This window comes from Monopterus albus, unplaced genomic scaffold (assembly GCF_001952655.1).
Source record: "Monopterus albus unplaced genomic scaffold, M_albus_1.0 scaffold94.1, whole genome shotgun sequence".
Lineage (NCBI taxonomy): Eukaryota > Metazoa > Chordata > Actinopteri > Synbranchiformes > Synbranchidae > Monopterus > Monopterus albus.
Genome location: NW_018127974.1, coordinates 116,278 through 138,922, shown reverse-complemented (window position 1 = coordinate 138,922; position 22,645 = coordinate 116,278). Strand labels below are relative to the sequence as shown.

Here is a 22,645-nt window from a genome sequence, read left to right as displayed (position 1 = left end):
CGGAATCCTGAGGCTATACACTAATCAGAAGAAAGGAGGCCGAGGATTAGTGAGTGTCAAAGCCACTATCCAGGATGAAACAACAAAGATCCATGAATACATTAAGAAGATGGCCCCAAGTGATGACATGCTTAGTGAATACCTCAGGCAGCGGAAACCAGAGGAACTAGGGAAGGAAGAGCAGGAACCCTCATGGAAGGACAAACCCCTGCATGGTGTGTACCACCGTCAGATAGAAGAAATGGCTTATATCAAAAAATCCTACCAGTGGCTGGACAAAGCACAAGAACAGGCTCTAAGTACAAGATCAATAGAGACCGGGGTCTACAATACCAGACAGGACCCCAGGTGCAGGCTGTGCAAAGTTGCCCCCGAGACAATTCAGCACATAACAGCAGGGTGCACGATGCTAGCAGGCAGGGCATACATGGAATGCCATAACTAAGTGGCTGGCAAAGTGTACAGAAACATCTGTGCCGAGTACAGGCTGGAAGTCCCAAAGTCAAAATGGGATACACCTCCAAAGGTGGTTGAGAATTACCAAGCTAAGATCCTGTGGGACTTCCAGATACAAACTGACAAAGTGGTAATGGCCAACCAACTGGACATAGTAGTGGTGGACAAACAGAAGAAGAAGAAGGCCATAGCGATAGATGTAGCAATCCCAAGCGATAGCAACATCAGGAAGAAGAAACACAAGAAGCTCGAGAAATACCATGGGCTGAAAGAAGAGCTAGAAAAGATGTGGAAGGTGAAGCTAAGATACTGCGCAGGACCCTCAAGCTCCCAGGCCTCTGGTAGAGGACCCAAGCTTGAAGGAAGGAATAAAACTGTCCCGAAGTGGGGAATTTTTTATATGTATATTCCAATGTCCTGGCTGTGGATCCTAGTGGTGTGGATCAGTGAGTTGATGTCTCATTCACTCCTGGCATACAGCATGATGTCATCCATGTAGAGGAGGTGGCTGAGGGTGGCTCCACTCCGTAGTCGGTATCCGTAATCGCTCTTGGTGATGATCTGGCTGAAGGGGTTCAGGCCTAATCAGAACAGCAGCAGTGACAGATCATCTCCTTAGTAGATACCACACTTGATGTTGACTTGTGCAACTGGCTTGAAGTTGGCCTCTAGGGTTGTTTTCCACATTCCCACTGAGTTCTTGATGAAGGCTCCTAGAGTCCTGGCGATGTTGTACAGTTCCAAGCATTCCAGGATCCATGTGTGAGGCATTGAGTCATAGGGTTTCTTGTAGTCAATTCAGGCAGTGCACAGGTTGGTAGGTCTGGTCTTGCAGTCTCGAGTGACTACTTTATCAACCAGTAGCTGGTGCTTTGCTCCTCTGGTGTTGCTACCAATTCCTTTCTGGGCGCTGCTCATGTATTGAGCCATGTGCCTGCTCATCTTAGCTGCTATGATGCCTGACAGGAGCTTCCATGTTGTGCAGAGACAGATTATTGTGCAGTAGTTGGATGGTACTGTTCCCTTCTGAGGGTCCTTCAGGATCAGGACTGTCCTGCCTTCAGTTAACCACTCAGGGTGGGTTCCATCCATTAGTAGCTGGTTCATTTGTCCTGCCAGGCGTTCATGGAGTGAAGTTAGCTTCTTTAACCAGTAGGGGTGGATCATGTCAGGGCCTGGTGCTGTCCAGCTCTTCATACTTGAGACCCTCTCTTGAATGTCTGCCATTGTAATGATTACTAGGTCTTGTTCAGGGAGGTTGCTAAGGTGTATATGAGCTTGTTGGTCTCAGTGATGGTTGTAGTAGAGATTGTTCTTAGTGCTGCCTTCACATCCCCACTAGACTTTCAGAAGGCACTTCACTTAGTCTTGGTAACCGGCCACGGAGGTTCCTGGTGTCCATCTTGCTCGTGATCTTCAACCTTATATATACATATATAAAATGTGATTTTCACATTGTAGTTTTGCACAGTATTGGTGATGTTGCTCACCAGAGGCAACACTGAATTAACTGATTGTAATAAAGCCTACAAAGTCCACCACTGCCTTTCCTAGTACTGATTAATAACACAAATGATACATGTCCATGAGTTATGCTGATTAAACTCCGTTATGTACTCAGAATTTCAAGGACCAGTGAATGAGGTGTGACGCAGAAATGGTTAATGGGCGGACAGGCAGCAGCAGGAGCAGGTGGAGAGACGATGAGCAGAGCAGTGCTGTGTGCCGACAGCTGGGGATGAGCAGTGGAGAAGTAAGCAATGATTGCTGTTCCCTAATTGGCACTACAGAAGATTAGATTGTTGCAAGTGCAAGCTACAGTCAGGTTTTAAAGAAGATTAGAGGCATGGTTTCTCAGTCTGTCTGTGTCGTTGAACGGGGCTCTGGTGAATAACACTTAATAAACTCTCGTCGAAGTCAGCGGACAGAGAAAACGCATTTATGGGAAATGAATGTGACCAGGAAACGGCAACCTGAGCTGATCGAACGACCGGCCAGCCTTTTTGTTCAGACTTCGGCAAGTATACCTTTCCATTAAGGTTAATTTGAATGAACTTAAATCGCAGATCAGTTTGCCCTGTTCTCTTGACACGTGCTATGTGTATAGGGGTAGTTTCACAGAGCATACACGTCGTTTTAGTCATTGTAGAGGGAACTCCAGACTACTTCTAAAAAGCATTGTGTTACGCGTTTGTTTCGTCCAAACACTTGTTAATACCTGTCTGGTTTTGTCATACAGCGAAATTCTAAGTCCGTAGTAACATCTCCACAGTTCGGCTTACATTTGGTAAACTATGACACTCTTACACGAAGAAAGATAACTTGGCATTTATGAAAACCTTTCACTGTCCTCTAATGCAATTACTTTCCACCGTGCAGGGCTGCAGCGTCTGTTGTGCAAGTTTAGAACACATTTTGTTAGAATACAGCGGTGCTTTGTATATTATTTATCATTACGTATATGCCGAATGCACCGACATTCTATGCTAATCTCATAAACCCAATTTGTCCTGTTGTACGAGTCATACAACATGACCGATAAGTAATACACATTAAACTGTCAGATATGTGATGGGAGTCTAGTATGACGCTGCCTCCAGCGGTTTGATAGGTTACACCAGTTAGTACACGCAGGCCTAAACACTAGAGCAGCTTAACTTCACATTTTGTCGACGTTTCTTAGTTGTAAGTGCTGATCAGTTTTGGCCAGTACTAGCAAATGTTTGGTTTACCAGCCGCCCATCGCTGTGATCAAGGCGATTGCCAGGTGGTTGTATAGTACTGGTGCCTCAATTGTATTTTGACCATTAACATTATTTTCATGTCAGTTACAAACATTTGTATGCTGCACTTTTCTAAGGGCTTCATATTTAATTGGATATAGTGGTTGGGCTGCCAAAAGAAAAATGGTTTTGACTTGTTACAGCCATATGGAAAATCATATGTTGCCTAAAATTGAACTAAGCAATCAAAGGCGGATTTTACACTAATGATGATAAGACATTCATCAACTAGTCTTTCTTTGGATACCTTGCATTGCCTTCTTGTACCTGCCAGTCTTATGATTTGCAGTTTTTCTCAGCAGCTTTGGCTCGTTTCTTTTTAATGTTTGTTTAAACAGTTTACACATACAGCACCACACAATAGCTCACCATTAAAAGGATATGCCTCACCTAAAACCTTTATAGCTTGACAAGTAAATCCTTATGTCAGTGAGTAAGTCAGCCCTGTCAGAGTGAAATGTTCCATTAGCACTGTGTCAGTCAAGATTCTCCGAATGCTTAGCTGTTTTGTCAGTAGGGCGATGGAGAGCTCACATTTACAGTGATGTGCAGACCTCTTATTTTCCTTTAATTTAGCAGACTTTACAGTATATACAGTTGCTTAGGTAAAGATTAACATCCCTTCACTTTTTGCAGTTTTACTGAGCTGTATAATTACTTTGAAATGGAAATATTTGTGATTCATGGTGCAGTCAAATGTGCAAAAAGTGAAGAGGTGTGTTAAGCACATCTATGCACGTGGAGTTTGTGACAGTTAAGGACTTGACAATGTCTGTGCGATAATGTGAACAGTGAAATAAGTGTTTTGGAATAGGACTGTTCAACTGCAAAGAAACTGATATACAAGGACTAATTGTTCAGATTGTAGACAACTGCACTTGATCATTTGCTGTAATGCATTTTTGTAAGATTGAGAAATGCATTTGTGTTGCACAGAATGTTGTGGAAAATGTCAATATTAGGCTTTCTGTGCCTTATTTGGTGCACAGTATTCAGCTTATGGCCTGATATTGCCTCCAGTGGACACATGGCACCTTTTTAATTTCCTCAGTCCCCAACGTCTTCCTTTGTGGGCACTTTCTGTGCACGAAGCATTTGCTTATTTAACTGGATCCCACAGCCTCTAGGGACACAAGTCTGCAGCTTAATTTTGCTCAGTCAGTTCAGTTTTCATACACATTTTAGTCTCCACTGACTGGCAGCTAAAATGATACAGTAAGCAGTGTTATCTTGTTGCAATAGATGCTCCCACAAACACAGTAATGGCTGTAAGGTTTTCATCCCATCATGCTCATTTATAATCACCTGACGTGCAGTGTCAGGGTGTTAACCATGGACTTCATTGTGCTTCCACAGTAATTAAACCCAGGTTATAAATGGAAAAGAGACTTCAAATATTTAGGTTTTGGGGCTGAATTAATGTTAGAATTTGTATGCTCTTTCTCAGCTAGTAATATTGGACTACAGCATATACCTACTGTACCTTGGTTTTTTTGTTTTTTTTGTGTGTAAATGACCTTCAGTCAAATTCAAGATATGAAAGGGGTCCTAAAAAAACAATAATTGCATTTTGCTTTCTAACACATGCAGACCTGAACGAGAATCTCCTTCACTGATAAATTAGATGAACTGCTGGAAAGGCACGTCACAGTGCCGCCCTCCACACTGGGTGCATGTCAGTGGCTTTTTGTGTGTGATTTGAGTTTTCCCAGTCATGAATAGCAAGAATCTCAGTAATCCACGTCACAGCAGACGTATGAGGTAAATTAAAGGTAGGTTGCTGTTTGGTGTGTTTAGCAGTTATCTTGACTGTTTCTTCCAGTCTAAACAGATCTGTGCTTACACTGTATATGTGTGTTACTCTGGCTGTCTGAAGTGTATGTCAGGATAATATTAGTGTTGTGATGGACAGGCATGGTTTGCAGGGTGTTTTCTTGCCATCCCATGCTTAGCCAGTCTTTGTTCAAGCAGTATCCCTATTATGTGAAAATGCTCCGTAGACAGGTTAATTCTGTCATTGCAAAGGCTACAACCTGCATATATCTGTTTAAACCCTTTCCAGCATGCAGGGTTGCATCCAGTCCACTGTGTTGGAGTACCAGAAGGTTCTGTAAAAGGACTCAGAACTGTGCTCTTTACAAAGGTGGAGTGGTTAACCAGATGTACAGTAGCAGGACCATCCCAGTTAATCTTTATCCATCCTTTTTTTTTTTTTGTAAAACCTAAAAATTTAGTTTGAAAAAACTTCTGATAAGCATACATTCAGGTGACAAAAGAAAGTGAAAAACTAGCATAAAGGGCCCTAATTTGGCGACTAGGAAAAAATGGTTCAAGCACCCGTGCAAGTAGCAGAAGTTCTGCACTTGATCTCCACATTCAAGCTGCAATTATCCAATCAGTTTATAACCTCGAATCCCCTTTGAGACGTGTGAGTTTGAACCTTTGATGGATTGCTAGCATACTGGCGGACTTGGCAGGTCAGATGCCAGTAAGATTTCCCACTGAGGAAACGGATCTCCTTGTGCGTGAGGTGAAGATGCACAAGCGGATCATTTACAGGGGTGCCCCCAAGGCTCCTTGAGGTGAAGCAGGCATGGGGTTTATTACAAATGCATTGCTGTGCACAGCACCCTATGAACACGTCATCTTTTTATTTTGGTAAAAAGGCAATGATGCACATGCCATGAAAGCGGTAATTGCGCAGGTAGGAAATTGGTAAATGCACATGTACTATCTGCCCTGCACGCCATGCGTTTGCAAGATAGGGGCCAAAGTGTCTTACTAAGGTGATGGATTAACTTCAGGGCACCTGGGTATTGACTCTCCAAGTCTCTGAACTCTACTGGAAGGATGAACACCATTCTTCCATTTTGGTGTTTTGATGATAGTGGTGGAGACGCTCGCTTAACACGTCGCTCCAGATGACTGGAGACTGTGAAGGCCATAGCATATGGCTCACACCATTTTCATATTCATTAAACCTATCAGTGACCCCTAGTGCACTATGGATGGGAGCACTGTCATCCTGAAAGAAACCACTCATTATTCAGTTTTTCCTTTCATTTGTAGAAAATAAAACTAATCATCCAGTATTCTCACTGGCCAAGTATCAGATTTCTGTCTATATGGGTCATGAATAATAAACTGATGCTGGTTTTGGCATTTGGTTGATTCAGTTAGCTAACATTTACTGTGTGTAAATATTTTTGGTAAGATTCTATCATTATGTAAGGACTAGTAGTAAACGGCGTGTGAAATACAGAGGATCTCAGTGGGTTAAATAGACGATAGTAAATAGGGTTTCATATGAAATCCTATTTATTACACCTCCCATTTAGAGACCGTTTTCATTATGACTCCAGTGATACTACAAGTTCGATAGACATTAACAATTGGCTAGTTACTTTTCACCCACCCTGTAAATCTTTGTAACACTTGATCATTTGAGGAAATTGTAACTGAACAGTGAGTGACAACAGCGTGCAGTGACACCGGGCTGATTTTACCCACTGTCAGTAATGCCTGTGACATGATTGATATCTGCCGGGCTTTCATGTGTTGCTGCATTTTGAGCACTGATGTGTAAATATTGTACGTGGATGGCTGGAGCGCACATCCTCAACACAGCAGCAACTGGCATACTGCCAATTTAACTCTTGGATGTAGCTCAAGCTTAAATGAACCATGTGCTGTGTATGCAACAATTTCTCATGTGCAGGCAGCCGTTACCTTTCCTCCTGAGAAGTAAGCATGACGGCTTCCTTTGTCAACACATTGTGAGTAAAAATGGCAAACAATACTGACACAAAGGTATTCTCACACAGCCTTGTAGGACTGTGGTGACTGCAGGTGACACTGAGATGCTGGTCAGTGTCACCTTTACTGGGGGAACAAGCAGCTAAGAGCACCCCCAAACATGGATCACTGGAGAGGGGGTTAAATGGAGCGTGATGCAATCTGAGTATCAGGCTCTGGCTTGTCCCCTTTCTAAAGTAATACAAAATAAGTGACATGCATGTCATGTAAAATTTCCTGCTCCCTGTGGCCACTGAGGTTTTCTCTTGACAGGAGCTGCAGAAGCTTAATTATACCCTAGTGGAGTGTGACAGTCTGTGCTTTTGTATTCAGGATGTCAGTCATATTTTAATCAAATCACTCCTTTTAGAGAACGAGCATGTATCCTTAACAGTTCATGTTCTTGGAGCTACTCAGGTAGCAAAGTAACCTGACTTTGAGTTCCCTAAAGAAGGAAAAAAGATGTATTTATTCTTTCACTGTCTGAACAGTATTGGCTTTCATATCATTGGTGTCACTTAATGACACCTTGAGTGAGAATACAAACGCATGGCACATGTTGGTTTGATTCCTCTGAGCATTTCCTCCTCAAGCTGTAGTAAATGTTTAGTGATGCCCTACAAACTCGTTATTTAAAGATGTCATTTCCAATCAGATGGCTCCACAGTTCGACTTCAATCTCCTTTTGGAGTATAGCAGGTACATGAGGGACCCATGAAAGCTGTGAAATTGGCCAAAGGGCAGACTCCAGTGCTGTATCATAAATTAGTCCTTTCTCAGAGCTTCTAATTAGCCCCTGCAGAGAGTGCAGTGATACATATATAATACCATATCATGCACAGACATTCTATTACTCGCCTAACTACAAAACTAGGCGCTAATTCAAGTCTTAATTTGATGGTGTTTTAATTTTTAACATGTCAACATGCGTCCTGTCAGACTGAGGCATCAAAACAAGCTGTGCTGTTACTCTTAGGACCTCTCTCTCAAAATGTTTCCTTGGCAAATAAAAGCAAACTCTTCCTTTGCATTATTAATGCCCACAGTGTTTCATTAGCATTTGTATTTAAATTCAAGGTAGGAAACTTGTGCATTTTAATATCTCATTCATTTTCAGAGAGGGAGATAAAGAAATTAACTTTGCCATTTACTAACTGATTGAGGAATTTCTACAACAATCCACTGACTCTTCATTCACCCCAGCGTACTCCTCCATGTGTAAGAACCCCCAACCCCTGCTCAAACCAGACTCCTTATGGTTACTGCATGGTTCAAAGTCTCATTTGATTGTGCACATACAGTATATGAGAGTACCGAAACACCATATGCATTGTATTAATAGTAATTTTTAGGAAACCTAAAGACTCATTAGTCTTTCATTTGATTATCACTTACACATACCAAACCACAAATCTCACACATGGGAGATGGTGGCTACCACATAGTCACCCTTGTTATTTCAGCACTAAAGCTCAGCAGGACAGGCCTATTGAAACGATGACTATACAGCAGAGAGGAAATCCATCAAGAGGTTTTTAATACTCCATGGAGCCACGCCGAGATTTAAATTGAACAAACATGATTGCAGGAGATGCTGTATAATGCCACGTTTCTGTGCATAGGGGGACGGCTCAGTCCTGGCTACTGCTTATTGACCTTGTATACTTGGACATGGACACACTTTTTGTAATTGTGCCTTTCACTATCATAGTGACTTTGAAATAAAGCCATCAATATGTTATTGAAGTGTTGACTGTCACAGTCTACTTGTACACAGTCCCCCGTTTTCAGATGCATAAAGTAGGCCTTTAGTTTTTCAATCCCATCTATATTTCATACTCAGGAACAACCTCTAGGTTGAGATGAATGAGGTTTATTGTAGTATGGCCTGTAGCCAGATGGCGAATATTGAGAGTGATGTGTGGATAAGACCCAGAGATGGTTGCACTGATCAAAACTCATGAATCGTAGCTGAAATCCATAGTAAGTGGTTTAAGGTTAAACAGACCTGCTGAAATTAAAGTGCGATTCACTGGAGGGGAGTTTTTGCGTCCAGTTCTTATGCAGGTTTGACTTTTCCAGACATTATGTGATTGTTCTGGACACAAGAAAAGTGTGTGTGTGTGTGTGTGTGTGTGTGTACACTGAGTTTTGGAGTGCATATCAGTGTGCCTATGTATGTGTCATAGGTGCTTTTCAAAGTTATCAGTGTGTGTGCTGACGACAGCCATGGCCAGAGGCTGTTTTCCGGTTGTCTGTCTGTCTCTCCCACTCTCGTGAATATGATATCATGGTCTGTCCTTTGGTAGGCCCAGCTCAAAATATTGAGATGGTGTCTATATCAAACCTAAGCCCTAGGGGCTGAGCTGAAGTGTTGTAGTTGATGTTGTCACAGCTCTGACACTGACTGACCCTGTCCTCCTCACTGACAGCTGTGCTGCAGCTGCAAAAGCTGCGGAACCTCAGGTAAAAATGTTAAATCGATCTTGTTTTGTGAAGATCAGTTAAATAAATCACTGCTTTGCCGTACTATGAACTTGGCAGTAGGTGAACTGGTTGTTGCTCTGCTACAGGTCTCGCTAACACTAGCTCTCGATCTTGCATTAATATGTTGGATGCTAGAGGAATGTTTAAACAAAGGATGTTGTCCTTTGCAGGATAGCATTTATGGAAAAACAGACATCGGTTTGTGGTTTATTAAATTAATCTGTCAACCTCGTCCATGGAACGAACTTCAGTAACACCTCTTCGTTATTCCATTGCATCATTGATGTTGCAAATCTAGCTGCAATATAATATCTAAGTGCTAATAATTTCCCTAGGTTTTTATTTTGTAATTTTATTTAGAATTACAAATTTGCTATTATCCATTAATGAGACTGATTTGGCTTAATCCCGGTGGCACCTACATTTTACTCCAATATGAGGCACAGTCATGGTACCTACTGCTTTGCAGACTGTAGCTACAGGTTGTGATCATTGTTGAGTCTTATTACTTTGACTCCCCATATATCAGGAAAGATTCTAGTTGGATTCAGCAATGGATTTTAAAGGATAGTGACTCTTCACAGCAACTTCTGGCCAGAAGAAAATGCATCCTGGTGCCACTGAGCATACAATGATTTTATTTATTTTTTCCACTTCAGTTGGCCAAGTAAGATCTCTTTGATTCACTTACTTTGACTCTACAAAATGCACTTTACTTTCTCCCATTGGGACGACAACTGTGACACCTTGGTACAAATAGTATAAGCAGCTGATATGATGGCTGAGCCTTTTTGCAGTTGCTGTCTCACAATTCAGAGGTGCTACTGTTGGGTACTTGGGGTTTTTTTTTTTTCTTCTTGAAGAACAGCAGTCGTCTTTCTGTTCTGTGCTTTAAGTAGATAACTGTTGTTTTTATGAAATCTGGCTAGCTGCACGCAATGTAGTGGAAGCCAGCAGCCTGTAGATGCCAGAAATCAAAATGTATTTGTGTTGGGCAGAGTAGTTTTTATTTATCACCTCTGAGTTGCTCCATTTGGATGGGCGCGCTGAGCCTTTGCTGACCACAAGCAGCTGTAATCAGCCTATGATGAAGGAATGACGAGTGATATTTCATGTAAAAGCTGAAGGTGTCCTGTGGTGTTAATTAGCTGGTGTCAGAGTTGTAATATGCATGTCATGCACTTCATTTAACCCACTCACTGTAGCTGTTTTCTTCTTTTACCATTCTTACCTGCACTGTACCTGTAATGTATTGATTCAGTGACTAAACACAATTATCTGTGTAGCTAACTTTAGTTACTAAAGCCACAGGAAGGTATGTCTGCATTGTGCTAAGAGTTCACATTTATTAAACCGGAACCCAAGCTGTGCCGGCCTGACAGAGATGGCCTGATTTTAGCCCCTGAGTAATTTAGGAATCAGGCTGCACTTTAGTTGTCTGATGTGCAGTGTCCAGCAGAGAGGATAAGATGGCGCCACAGGCAGTGGCTAGTTCATAGTAAGCATTCACCTCATTAATTTAAAGATATTATGTCCTCCTAAATGGGGTCACGAAATCATTTCAATCTAAACTTAATCTTTTTTATTTTTTGTCGAACTAGAAAAGGTTAAATTTACACAGTATTACAGAATGTTGTGTAGTAGGCTACAGACATTGACTCATTCATACAAACTGTGCCTAGTTTGGATATGAGCAACCAGGTGGACCTGTGGAGACCTAATGTGCAGCTCTTCTGATGCACACAAATGTTTAACTGAGGAGATAAAGTGACTGTGCTGTGACATGTCTTGCACCTTCCACATTTTTAAGGCTAGGCTGCCACTGAGAATATTCATCAAATGTCACTTCATCTTAGCACTTTTCTTTTTTTTTTAACAGTGTAGGCTTCACAAACCTTTTAATTCCAAAAACTGCTCAGCCAGCCACATATTTGTACACAATTACGGCCTCAAAGAATTCAATGAAGTACAATCAAAGCTAGTCTAACCTGATTCTGATTTGGATATGTTGTACCTGCACATGTGCAGCCAGTAATTGCCTCATTATGTACTATTAGTCGGAGATTTGGGTGTAGTTTCCCTTCTCCGAAGTGTTTCTCTGGGGGTGGGGTCTTTAAATATGGTATTACTATAGTACCTCTGTCCTGTTCATCTAATTGTAGAACTTGAAAACTTTCACTTAATCCCGTCAAAACGTTCAGGCTATTTCTGAGTTGTTAGAACAGCTTGAAAGCTGTTTGATTTTAGGTTGTTGGTTCGTTTGGTGTTTGCAGCGAATGATGAGGATAATCACCTTTATTTGGCCAAGTATGTTACACACAAGGAATTTGTTTTCAGGACAGAACCGAGGCAGCCATCTGCAGTGCCACCTCAACTGATGGCTCTAACCATCGGGGGCAAATAAGAGAATAATGCATTAATTTTGACAGCTGAATTTTCACTGTGCTTTGATGCAGGGAATTGTGGAATCTTCACCTACACAGACATGGTCAAGATTACAGTGTGACGTCTGAACTGTTTTATCTTAGTAGGCTGTTGTTGTTGACAGTTTTTCTGTACCCAAAATGAAATTGTGTAGTGCCTGAATTTTTGTGTATCTATTATATACAAGGTAAAGATATAACATTCTAATTACTGTATCTTTTTTCTTTTATACAAAGGTTCACAATGTTAAGCAAAACCAATTAACCCACAACTAGACCAGCATAAAGGGAGATACAAATGGCACATTGAGAAAAGAGGATTAAAATGTCCCATTGTCATTGTAATTGCTCTGCTTGGCAAAATGTCAATGTTCTTAACAGACAAAATCTGGAATTGCTTTGCTGTACAATGAGGAGACCAACAATACCTACGACGTCTGCCTGAAACTGACCAGAGAGGCATTAACCATACAGAAGCTGGATGTGGTCTGCACAAGTCGAAGTGAATCCCAAGTAAATGTAAGTGCACCCGAAGGCTTGAGACTTGCACTGGAATTCATGCTGCGTAACTTCACAATACTGTTTCAATGTTCACAATATCCTTTTGCCAATAAGAAACTCCCACTTTCTAAAGCACAGAACTGTTGTACTGCGAAGACAGGCGACTGGCGGTCTGGGCTTAAGCATCAAAGTAAGCAGATCAGTTTTGATTATGGAGAGACTTAAGTGGAACTGAAAAGGCTTTGGGTTGCAGAGATGACTGTGTGCGAAAGCTGTTTTGGCAGCAAATTTCAACACCAAACAATGTTCCTTCTAATCTAGCTCTTCTGGTTTTCAGGGAGGTGCGGAGCACAATGTGCCTGTGGTTATTTCAAAGATTTTCAGAGATCAAGTAGGTAAGAAAGTATTTTATTTCACCACTGTAATGCGGAATTAGAAGCCGCTGTCAGTGTATTTTTAAATGACATTAATTTTGCTGATTTCATTACACTTGGTGTGCAAAGAGAAACTGAAGAAGTAAACAGTAGCCAGTGTGGAAGAGGAATGGAATTGGGCTTTTGCTACTGTGGATAGAGAAAATTTCACTAAACATGTAAGAAGTGATGACGGCTCAGTAGCCGGCTACGATGCAATATCAGAGCATCATGTGAGTGAATTTTGTCCCTATAATTAGCGTTTTAGCCCTCATCTCTTTTCAACCTTTTTGGATATGGGAGAATGTCATCGTATCCCTGAGGATGTTAAGAGCCCTTTTCATGGAGCTTAACAGATTTTTAACACAGCTTTTTTTGTTTCCTCCTGTGTCACTACAAATGACCTGATTAGTTTCAGATTTCATCTTTTTTTTTTCTGTGCTCTTTCCCAGAGCTGTAGGATGGTGCCTGAGATTAGTCAGACAGAGACATTGATTGCTGTTTCCAACACATTACCAAGTATGAAATGAGCAATTATTTTCTGATGTTTTCATTAACCTCTGACACTTGAAATTTATGCCTGCAGCCGATCAGACGGGGAAACTATTTGTTGGAGACGCCGTGTTGCAGGTTTGTACATCAGTTCGTGACTCGATCACTTCAAGGTTGATTTGAGTGACGGTGACGATGAGAACTTGTTGCATCTTGTTTTGAGAGACTGTCATTTCAGTGAGGAAATAGGAAGAGAATCATTTTGAAGTTAGAACTGCATGATTTTAATGAAATATCTTTGACTCTTTCAAATATTGTAAATTAATGTCACCAATAAGTAATACCTTTTGGTCATTAAAGTGATCATCAAAATGTCTTTGTGAAAGTGCATTTAAATCCATCTGGCAGGTAAACTGGCTCAATGTTAAGGGAACACTAAATCACACATCAGATCTTGGCAAGCAAATTATTCATGTTGAAAACCTTTACTAATGTACATTGTATATTTTGCGGTGGCTCACGAGGTAGGGCAGTCGTCTCCTGACCAGCAAGTTGGTGGTTCGACTCCCGGTCTCCCCGCATGCCTAAGTGTCCCTGAGCAAGACACTGAACCCCGAATTGCTCCCGGTGGCTTGATTAGCGCCGTTGTGTGGCAGCTGTCGTCATCGGTGTGTGGGGGGGGGTGGTCTCCTCCCAGATCAGGGCAGTGATCCTGGACAGTCTGTGGTGGTGCTGCATACATGATGAGGTCAGGGGAACATGAGGGTCAGTCAGTGGCATCAATGCCTTCCCCATCCGGGAACTGCCTACACACTCTGGCTACATGAGGCCAGGCACTGTCCTGCAACAGGAGGAACCCAGGTCCTGCAGCATCAGCACAGTCACGCTGAGGATTTCATCCCGGTACCTCACAGCAGTCAGGGTACCATTGGCTATGAAATGGAGGTCTGTGTGGCCCTCAAAAGATATGCTGACCCACCACCAAAACGGTCATGCTTGATGATGTTACATGCAGCATAATGTTCACCATGGTGTCCAGACTTTTTCCACACCTGTCACATGTGCTCAGTGCGAACTTACTCATTTGTGAAGAGAACAGGACATCAATGGTGGACCTGCAAATTCTGGTGTTCTCTGGCGAGGTCCATTTGAGCTTGTGAGCACAGGACTATCTAGAGGATGTTGGGCCCTCATGGAGTCTGTTTCTGACAGTTTGGACAAACGTACACACCAGTAGCTGGTGGATGTCATTTTATAAGGCTCTCGTAGTCCTCATCCTGTTATTCCTTGCACAATGGAGCAGATAGTGGTCCTGCTGCTGGATTGTTGCCCTTCTAGGGCCTGTCCAGCTCTCCTGGTGTAATGGCCGGTTTCCTGGTATCTCTGCTCTTGAGGCTGTGCTGGGAGATGCAGCGAATCTGGCTGGATGTGCCATCTTGGAGTAACTGGACTACCTATGCTGCCAGTAGTGCAAGGACACTAGCAAAACACAAAACCTGAAAGGAATCAGCCAGGAAGGATCAGGAAAGAGCATTTGTCTGTGGCCACCACATGTAAAACCAGTCGGGTGTTTTTGGGTGTTGTCTTGCTTCTGCCTCTCCATTGCACCCGTTGACACTTTCATTTACACCAAAGCAGGTGAAACTGGTTCACAGTCACATGTGCTTCCTAAATAGACATTGATATTGTTGGTCTTCAGTTCTTGTTACCATTGCTAACTCTGAGACGAGACAGTCCAAGTAACTTCAAAACAGTGCTGATTTATTCAAAGGATCACAGGTAAAATTAACATTACACGCTCAGGTATCTTGCCCCTCCAAACTGCTCACAGGCAGATGTAAGATGAAAGACCCTGAACCCACCAGGCCTATACATTATATCCCCTCGGTTGGGCTAGCCCCATACTACACAGAAACGTCAACCGAGACGTCTCTGTTACCAGCTTTGCAGCTGGCCATAGCAGTAGTCAAAACATGAAGCAAATCAATGTGTGTGTGTCTGTTGATTAAGTGGTGTGTAACTAAAAACATTCTCACAGACTTCTAGTAACATGTCATGACATTAAACATAAGAACATATTATGGCTAAGGCTACAGTTATACACGTCATAATAATAATATTAAACACCCTGTCTGCTGACAGTCATCAACTCTTCTCTCTAGTTATCCTGGACCAGATGTACCCTGTAGAAACTCATAAGCATGACTAAGCATTTAACAGTCTAACTAGACATCCTGTCTCCACTAAACATTTCTAATACATAAAGTATCTATCCAATTTCTATCTGACTAAAAATACCTAACAGTATCCCTGAAGTTTAACTGATTTGGTGTTGTACTGTGATGATCAAGTCTTCCCTTAATGTTCTTTGAGCAGTTTATCTAGAATATCAAGTAGACATTGGCCAGCCAAGCAATATTAACTTTCATTTTTGACAGTATGAATCATATTTTGAAGTGAATTGCTATTGCTTCCACCTTTCAATCACTACTGGTTCATATTTATTTGTAACATGGCTCATTTGAATTGTCAGGCTGAACAATATTGCATGTATTTGCATACTTTAACCACTGCAAGACAGCAGCAAATAAGGTGTGTGTGTGTGTGTGTGTGTGTGTGTGTGTGTGTGTGTTGTGGTTCAGTGTTGAGGACACTAACGTAAAATGAGTAAAAATGTGTTACTCCAATTTTGAGACCACTTTCTGTGCAATAATAAACTGTACAGTTGGAACAGTTTCATTTTTTCAGTGTATTAAAGAATAAACTTATTCTAACATGAAATAATGTCAAGTTGCTGGTATTTGTAACTCTACAGTACAGCCATGGATAGATTGAGACGGGCCTCCTGAAAGTTATTTGTAGTCATGTTAGTCTCTTTTTCTTCATTGTCTTGCTTCCTGTTGTGCTTTTCTTTTGTGTCTCTTAGTGATTAATGTTGCATCTGTGGTAATGTACTGTCTCTTCCTCGTGACTGGACATTTTTGGTCTTGGTGTGGCTTTTTTTTTTATTTTTTTATATATAAATATAATGGCTCTTCTGCATCTGTACATTGTTTATCCTGTTGGTGTCTCATTGTGGGCATTTTTGCTTCAAGCTTTTGTTTTGTTTTTGTTTTTTTAAATCCATTTGTGGCCATTTTCTCTCCATTTATGGAGAAAATCCTAACAGATCCTGCCTTGAGCAAGCATTCTGTGACAATGGGGAAGAGAAACTTTAACAGAAGCCCCCTCCAGCGGAACCAGGCTCTCAGTGAGTGGCCCTTTGCCTCCACCAGTTGGGGTGAATCAATAGAGGAGAGAGAAAAGAAAATAAACGTTTGTTCCAGGAGGTTCTTCTTTCCTTATGTTATTGCTGTTTAAGGCGTTCTCCCAAACAGTCTTGTTCTTTATTGAGCTGAACAGTGATGCAGAAGAGACCAATGCAGATGCCCGTTACTGTTGAGACGGGTACTGTATGTCAGCATGTCGTAGTCTCATGCATGCCTGACTGTTAATGCAACTGCATGTAGTTTAGATGCATCCCGTGTTGAAAGGGACACAATGTTACTAGGTCTGCCATCACAACTTGTTTGGAAAAGTGTCCAGGGGGCTCAGTCAGACTTGAAAATGAATGATAAGGACTGGACATTAGTGCTTGTCCATTTAGTCCCTTTGTATCCCTTATTAGTTGTTTAGACTATTTATGGTTTTCTCTTTACAGTAGTTATTTGTCTCTGTGTGGTCAGTGTAGGACCTAAGCGTCCTGCATGTTCATTTTTGAGGAAGAGTCGAAGTCAGAAGAACCTTTAAAATATTTATTACAATCTTGATAAAGAAAAAATATTCAAGACAAGCAATACAGAGCTCTGGATTCTGTTTCTATCTGAAGCCCTATCACAGAGACGTCAGTGCATAGCTGCTGCAGGAAGCCGGAACCCCAAGTTTCCTCTACATAGAGAATTTATAACACAGTCAAGATGGTAGATCTGACGTCATCCGTGCTGTCCTTCATTCTCGTTCCTTGATTGGTTTGTTGACCTCGTTCTGACCCCTCATTTGGTGATCTTGTCGCCAGGCAGATTTTGATCTGTGACATTCTCAGAACACATCCTGACCTTTCAATAGACAGTTTTAGAGGAAGCACCTCGAGCGTTGCTATGCAACCGTGGTCTACTTCCTGTATGTGGTTTCCGGTCTACTCTTACAGCCTTACACATGTCTCCTATATTCTTAAAGACAAGTGAACTGGTTAAAGCAAAAGTAAATCATAAACCATATGATACTAAAGTAAACTTGTAGATATATTTGCTAATGCAGATTATAATGTCAATCCTAGAATTTCATATAATTTTGACAATCTGAAGCCAAGACAATCAGACTTTACACCCACACACTATTCTCGCTCTCGACAGTTTAGTCATCTCAGTATGTATATGCACGACTTCATGTTGTTCTGAGTCTCTCTGCACCTCCTCACGGCATTTCATGTCCACAGGTCAAATCTTTATAAAGGTCAAAAAGATTAAACAATTATTTGAACAGTTTTGCAAATACAGTGGTGTGAAAAAGTATTTGCCCCCTTACTGATTTCTTATCTTTTTGCATGTTTGTCACACTGTAATGTTTCAGATCATCAAACAAATTTAAATATTAGTCAACGATAACACAAGTAAACACATCATGCAGTTTTTAAATGAAGGTTTTTATTATTAAGGGAAAACAAAATCCAAAACTACAAAGCCCTGTGTGAATAAGTGTTTGCCCCCCCTGTCAAAACATAACTTAACTCTGGTTTATCGCACCTCAGTTCAATTTCTCTAGCCACACCCAGGCCTGATTACTGCCACACCTGTTCGCAATCAAGAAATCACTTAAATAGGACCTGCCTGACAAAGTGAAGTAGACCAAAAGATCCTCAAAAGCTAGACATCATGCCGAGATCCAAAGAAATTCAAAACCAAATGAGAAAGAGAATAATTGAGCTCTATCAGTTTGGAAAAGGTTATAAAGCCATTTCTAAAGCTTTGGGACTGCAGCGAACCACAGTGAGAGCCATTATCCACAAATGGCGAAAACATGGAACAGTGGAGAACCTTCCCAGGAGTGGCCGGCCGACCAAAATTACCCCAAGAGCGCAGCGACAACTCATCCAAGAGGTCACAAAAGACCCCACAACAACATCCAAAGAACTGCAGGCCTCACTTGCCTCAGTTAAGGTGAGTGTTCATGACTCCACCATAAGAAAGAGACTGGGCAAAAATGGTTTGCATGGCAGAGTTCCAAGACGAAAACCACTGCTGAGCAAAAAGAACATAAAGGCTCGTCTCAGTTTTGCCAGAAAACATCTTGATGATCCCCAAGACTTTTGGGATAATACTCTGTGGACAGACGAGACAAAAGTTGAACTTTTTGGAAGGTGTGTGTCCCATTATGTGTGGCGTATATGTAACACCGCATTTCAGAAAAAGAACATCATACAAACAGTAAAATATTGGTGGTGGTAGTGTGATGGTCTGGGGCTGTTTTGCTGCTTCAGGCCCTGGAAGACTTGCTGTGATAAATGGAACCCTGAATTCTGCTGTGTACCAAAATATCCTGAAGGAGAATGTCCGGCCATCCGTTTGTGACCTCAAGCTGAAGCGAACTTGGGTTCTGCAGCAGGACAATGATCCAAAGCACACCAGCAAGTCCACTTCTGAATGGCTGAAGAAAAACAAAATGAAGACTTTGGAGTGGCCTAGTCAAAGTCCTGACCTGAATCCAATTGAGATGCTGTGGCATGACCTTAAAAAGGCAGTTCATGCCCGAAAACCTTCCAATGTGGCTGACTTACAACAATTCTGCCAAGATGAGTGGGCCAAAATTCCTCCACAGCGCTGTGGCAGACTCATGGCAAGTTATCGAAAACGCTTGATTGCAGTTGTTGCTGCTAAGGGTGGCCCAACCAGTTATTCGGTTTAGGGGGCAAACACTTATTCACACAGGGTTTTGTAGTTTTGGATTTTGTTTTCCCTTAATAATAAAAACCTTCATTTAAAAACTGCATGATGTGTTTACTTGTGTTATCTTTGACTAATATTTAAATTTGTTTGATGATCTGAAACATTACAGTGTGACAAACATGCAAAAAGATAAGAAATCAGTAAGGGGGCAAATACTTTTTCACACCACTGTACATAACATAGCATCATTTTATCAAGAATTTCTTTCTACATCAGTTTGCCTCTGATCACTTTGTTGTATTGTGTGTCTCTTTGCTGTTGTGTACTTTTTTTCCTTTTTGTCACTTTGCTGTTTTTTTTTTTTGCATCTCCTTTAGGGTCACTTGATGGTCATTTTGGTTTGAAAAGCCAATCAGTCCGGGACGTGTGCTCAATAGGCCTGCTCAGTAATCCATCCATGATATTAACAAGCCAGCTACCTAGCACATTCTTACTCTGGCCCCCACTGCCCATTATTAATCCAAGGAGGCACGTCACTCCTCTGGTCTCATCACTTGTGCAAAACAGTTTCTAAATTGCACATTTTCTCCAGTATAAATTCCTGTTTACTTTTTTCTTTTTGTCTCTCTGCTGTTTTTTTTTTTGTTTAGGTCAATGGCATAAATGTAGAGCATTGCAGTCATGAGGAAGTCGTGAGTATATCTGTAATTAACTGTGGAAAAAGCAAATGACGTGCTCTATCTGGCTATTGCTCTTCCATCCAACACTAAATCACTGTGGATAGCAGCAGAGGTGCACCTCAACTATCTGAGTTGTCATCACGACAGGAGGCCGTTTTTCTTCTGGTTCATACTGTGACAAATTGAAAAGGAGTAGATCTGTATCAAAAGCTGCACACGAATTGAGGGCCCTAATATTTGGCAGACATTTTATACATGGACTCCAGCTTTTTGCTTTTGTTGTTTGCTAGAATTTTCTCTCCACTTCATCTTCTTGCTTTGTTCAATATTGCCTATATTATGTCACCATCTCCCAGACACACATACTTCCCATGTCTGTCGTCTTGTGCAGCCCTATCTAGCTGTTCACTATATTCACCTTCAGAGTGTTAAAATGCATAATGAGCAGCTTCTCTTCAGAACAAAATCCTGAGTTTATAATGACAGGCTGTCACACGCTTGGTACTGACAGATGCTTAGGCTGAAGTAACAAGGGCTGCCACACATTGCTGGAGAGGAGGGCGAGGGGTATTGGAGGAGGGGTAAAAGTGACCTTGCAAGTTAGATGTTGCCTTCAAAGGTTTTTTTTTTTTCCTTTTCCAAGATATCTGGAAGATGGGCAGATCCTTGAAGCCTAACCTTACTTGAATGCCTTTTTGAAACATCACTTGACATCTTTGAAGACATATCGGATAGACGTCACATAATTAGACATTCAGAGCGTAATTACTTATTGGCGTCAGCTGTCACCGCCGTCATGGGAGAAACGCCGCTCCTCAGTGATTGATGCTTTAAGTGAAGCTACTTCAGTCAGGCTTTAACTTATTACATATCCTATACTCATCTCCTGTTACATTGTGTTTGCATATAGCTTGACATGAATGTGGTTTGTTTCATTTGTGAGATTACATTTTGTGCTGCTGCATCACTGTTTCTCTCTTGCTGTCTAGCTTTTCTGTCTTCCTGTCCCCCTCTCTCTCCTGTCAGGTTCACCTCTTGCGTACTGCTGGAGATGAGGTCACCATCACTGTTCGGTATCTGCGAGAAGTCCCATCATTTCTAAAACTGCCTCTAGGTAAGAGTCTAGCACTTTTGATTCCATGTAGGTTCACAGTCAACTTGATTTCAGAGGCTTTTAGCAACTAAAGAATAAACCACATTTATGGATTGTTTGTTTGGGTCAGCTTAAAACTGTTCAGTAGGTTTCACAGCTGTAATTAGTCATGCTCAGTGGCCTTAGGAGAGCAGTAATGTCAAACAACCAGTCCCCTGCTTCTGTACTTATCTCCAGCAGCTTTGAAGAGATGGAAACTGAGACACTAAAATTTCCATGTGAAGCTGGTAAAAAGTGAGAAATGAGGTATGCAGGCAGGTGACAAAATGATAGTGTGCAAGAAAATGGCAGCTTTAAAGACAAAAAGAAAACTATAAAATTTGTAAAATTTTATGGTTTTCATTCTGTAGTGCATAAAAAAACAACAACTTTTAAAATAAGAACATGGTGTTCCGGGGCTTCAGATATTCACTTTTGTCTGATACAAACACCCTGATTGTTGAGCCACCAATAATTGTCTTTCGAATTAATTGAGAGGAAAAATAAATGCAAGCCATGTTATACAAATTATTTCAGTCTCGTTAAACACAACCATTCTGTACATTTTATTTAATTATGAGTGGCCCACAATGGACTATTAGACGTGTGTGAATATTTATAGCTCGGTAGATAAACCACCACATTTTCCCAAAGTCAGAGTTATGAAAAGGTCTGACCGTGTATTTTGTAATAAGTTAACAGTCGTAGGAAGGTGATACTCAGGTGCAGTTGTAGGGTGTTTGGCTAGTGAATCCAGTTTTGTTGCCTTAGAACGAAATGTTCCAGGATGTGTTCCCTGTAAGCTGTACATTTATTAAAAAAAAAAATAAAAGGCCAAAATCTATTTGCTGCCACTGACTGAGTCAAAAAGCAATATCCTATCAAAGAACAGCCCTTTGTCTCTTTTGAATGTATACTGTTCAGCTTAAAGGCAGAGCAGGAGAGTCAAGTCAATAACAAGGTTAAAATGTAACACTGAACTGACTTGAATAACTGTTTGAGGTTTAGGTGACACTCTAGACTCATTTTGTTTCTGAAACAGTAAAAATAAGTACCGCATGAGGCTGAACTAAATGTAACTGTTTTTCCTTTGTGAAAACATGAATAATTTATTTATTTATTTATTTTTCTGCTTTTCTTTCTCAGGCTCTCCCGGGCCGTCCATAGACCACAGCAGTGTGTCTTCTCCACTCTTTGACAGTGGCTTACATTTAAATGGAAACAACACAGTAAGGAAGAACCAGTCTGATATTGCAGGTGTAATGTTGGGTGCCTAGTTTGTTGTTTACAAGTAATTGATGCTTTCATATTTAATTCCAGTAGACTAAACAAAAATGATCAAGACTTGTATGGACATTGTCTAAGTTGGCATATGATTAAAACAATATAGAAAATATACAGTATTTAAAGGTGTTTGAGGGCTAAAAGTCCTATAGCTGCAACATTAGACATGCTGTGCTCACCAGAATGTACATTACGCAAGTCCATTAGAATAGTTAGCGCCGTTCACACTGACGGATGCTCTTGCTGAAAGAGCCTTTTCTGCAGACAGGCTTGTCTTT

General features: G+C 41.3%; 1 protein-coding gene across 8 annotated transcripts in view; it reads left to right on the top strand.

Annotated features, from left to right (window-relative positions):
* Positions 1-2,090: 2,090 nt before the first annotated feature.
* Positions 2,091-22,645, top strand: part of sntg2 (syntrophin, gamma 2) — a 75,593-nt gene continuing 55,038 nt past the window's right edge. For 3 of the 8 annotated variants that reach the window (XM_020608726.1, XM_020608722.1, XM_020608719.1), the window contains exons 1-8: positions 2,091-2,209; positions 12,326-12,463; positions 12,560-12,635; positions 12,783-12,836; positions 13,445-13,488; positions 19,922-19,963; positions 20,978-21,065; positions 22,230-22,312. In XM_020608726.1, the coding sequence (XP_020464382.1) occupies positions 2,096-2,209; positions 12,326-12,463; positions 12,560-12,635; positions 12,783-12,836; positions 13,445-13,488; positions 19,922-19,963; positions 20,978-21,065; positions 22,230-22,312 (639 nt within the window). In that variant the 5' untranslated portion in view covers positions 2,091-2,095. Of the gene's footprint in view, positions 2,474-12,325; positions 12,464-12,559; positions 12,636-12,782; positions 12,841-13,444; positions 13,489-19,921; positions 19,964-20,977; positions 21,066-22,229; positions 22,313-22,645 lie in introns of all 8 variants that reach the window. The other 5 variants (XM_020608724.1, XM_020608721.1, XM_020608720.1 and 2 more) reach the window with 5 other exon arrangements.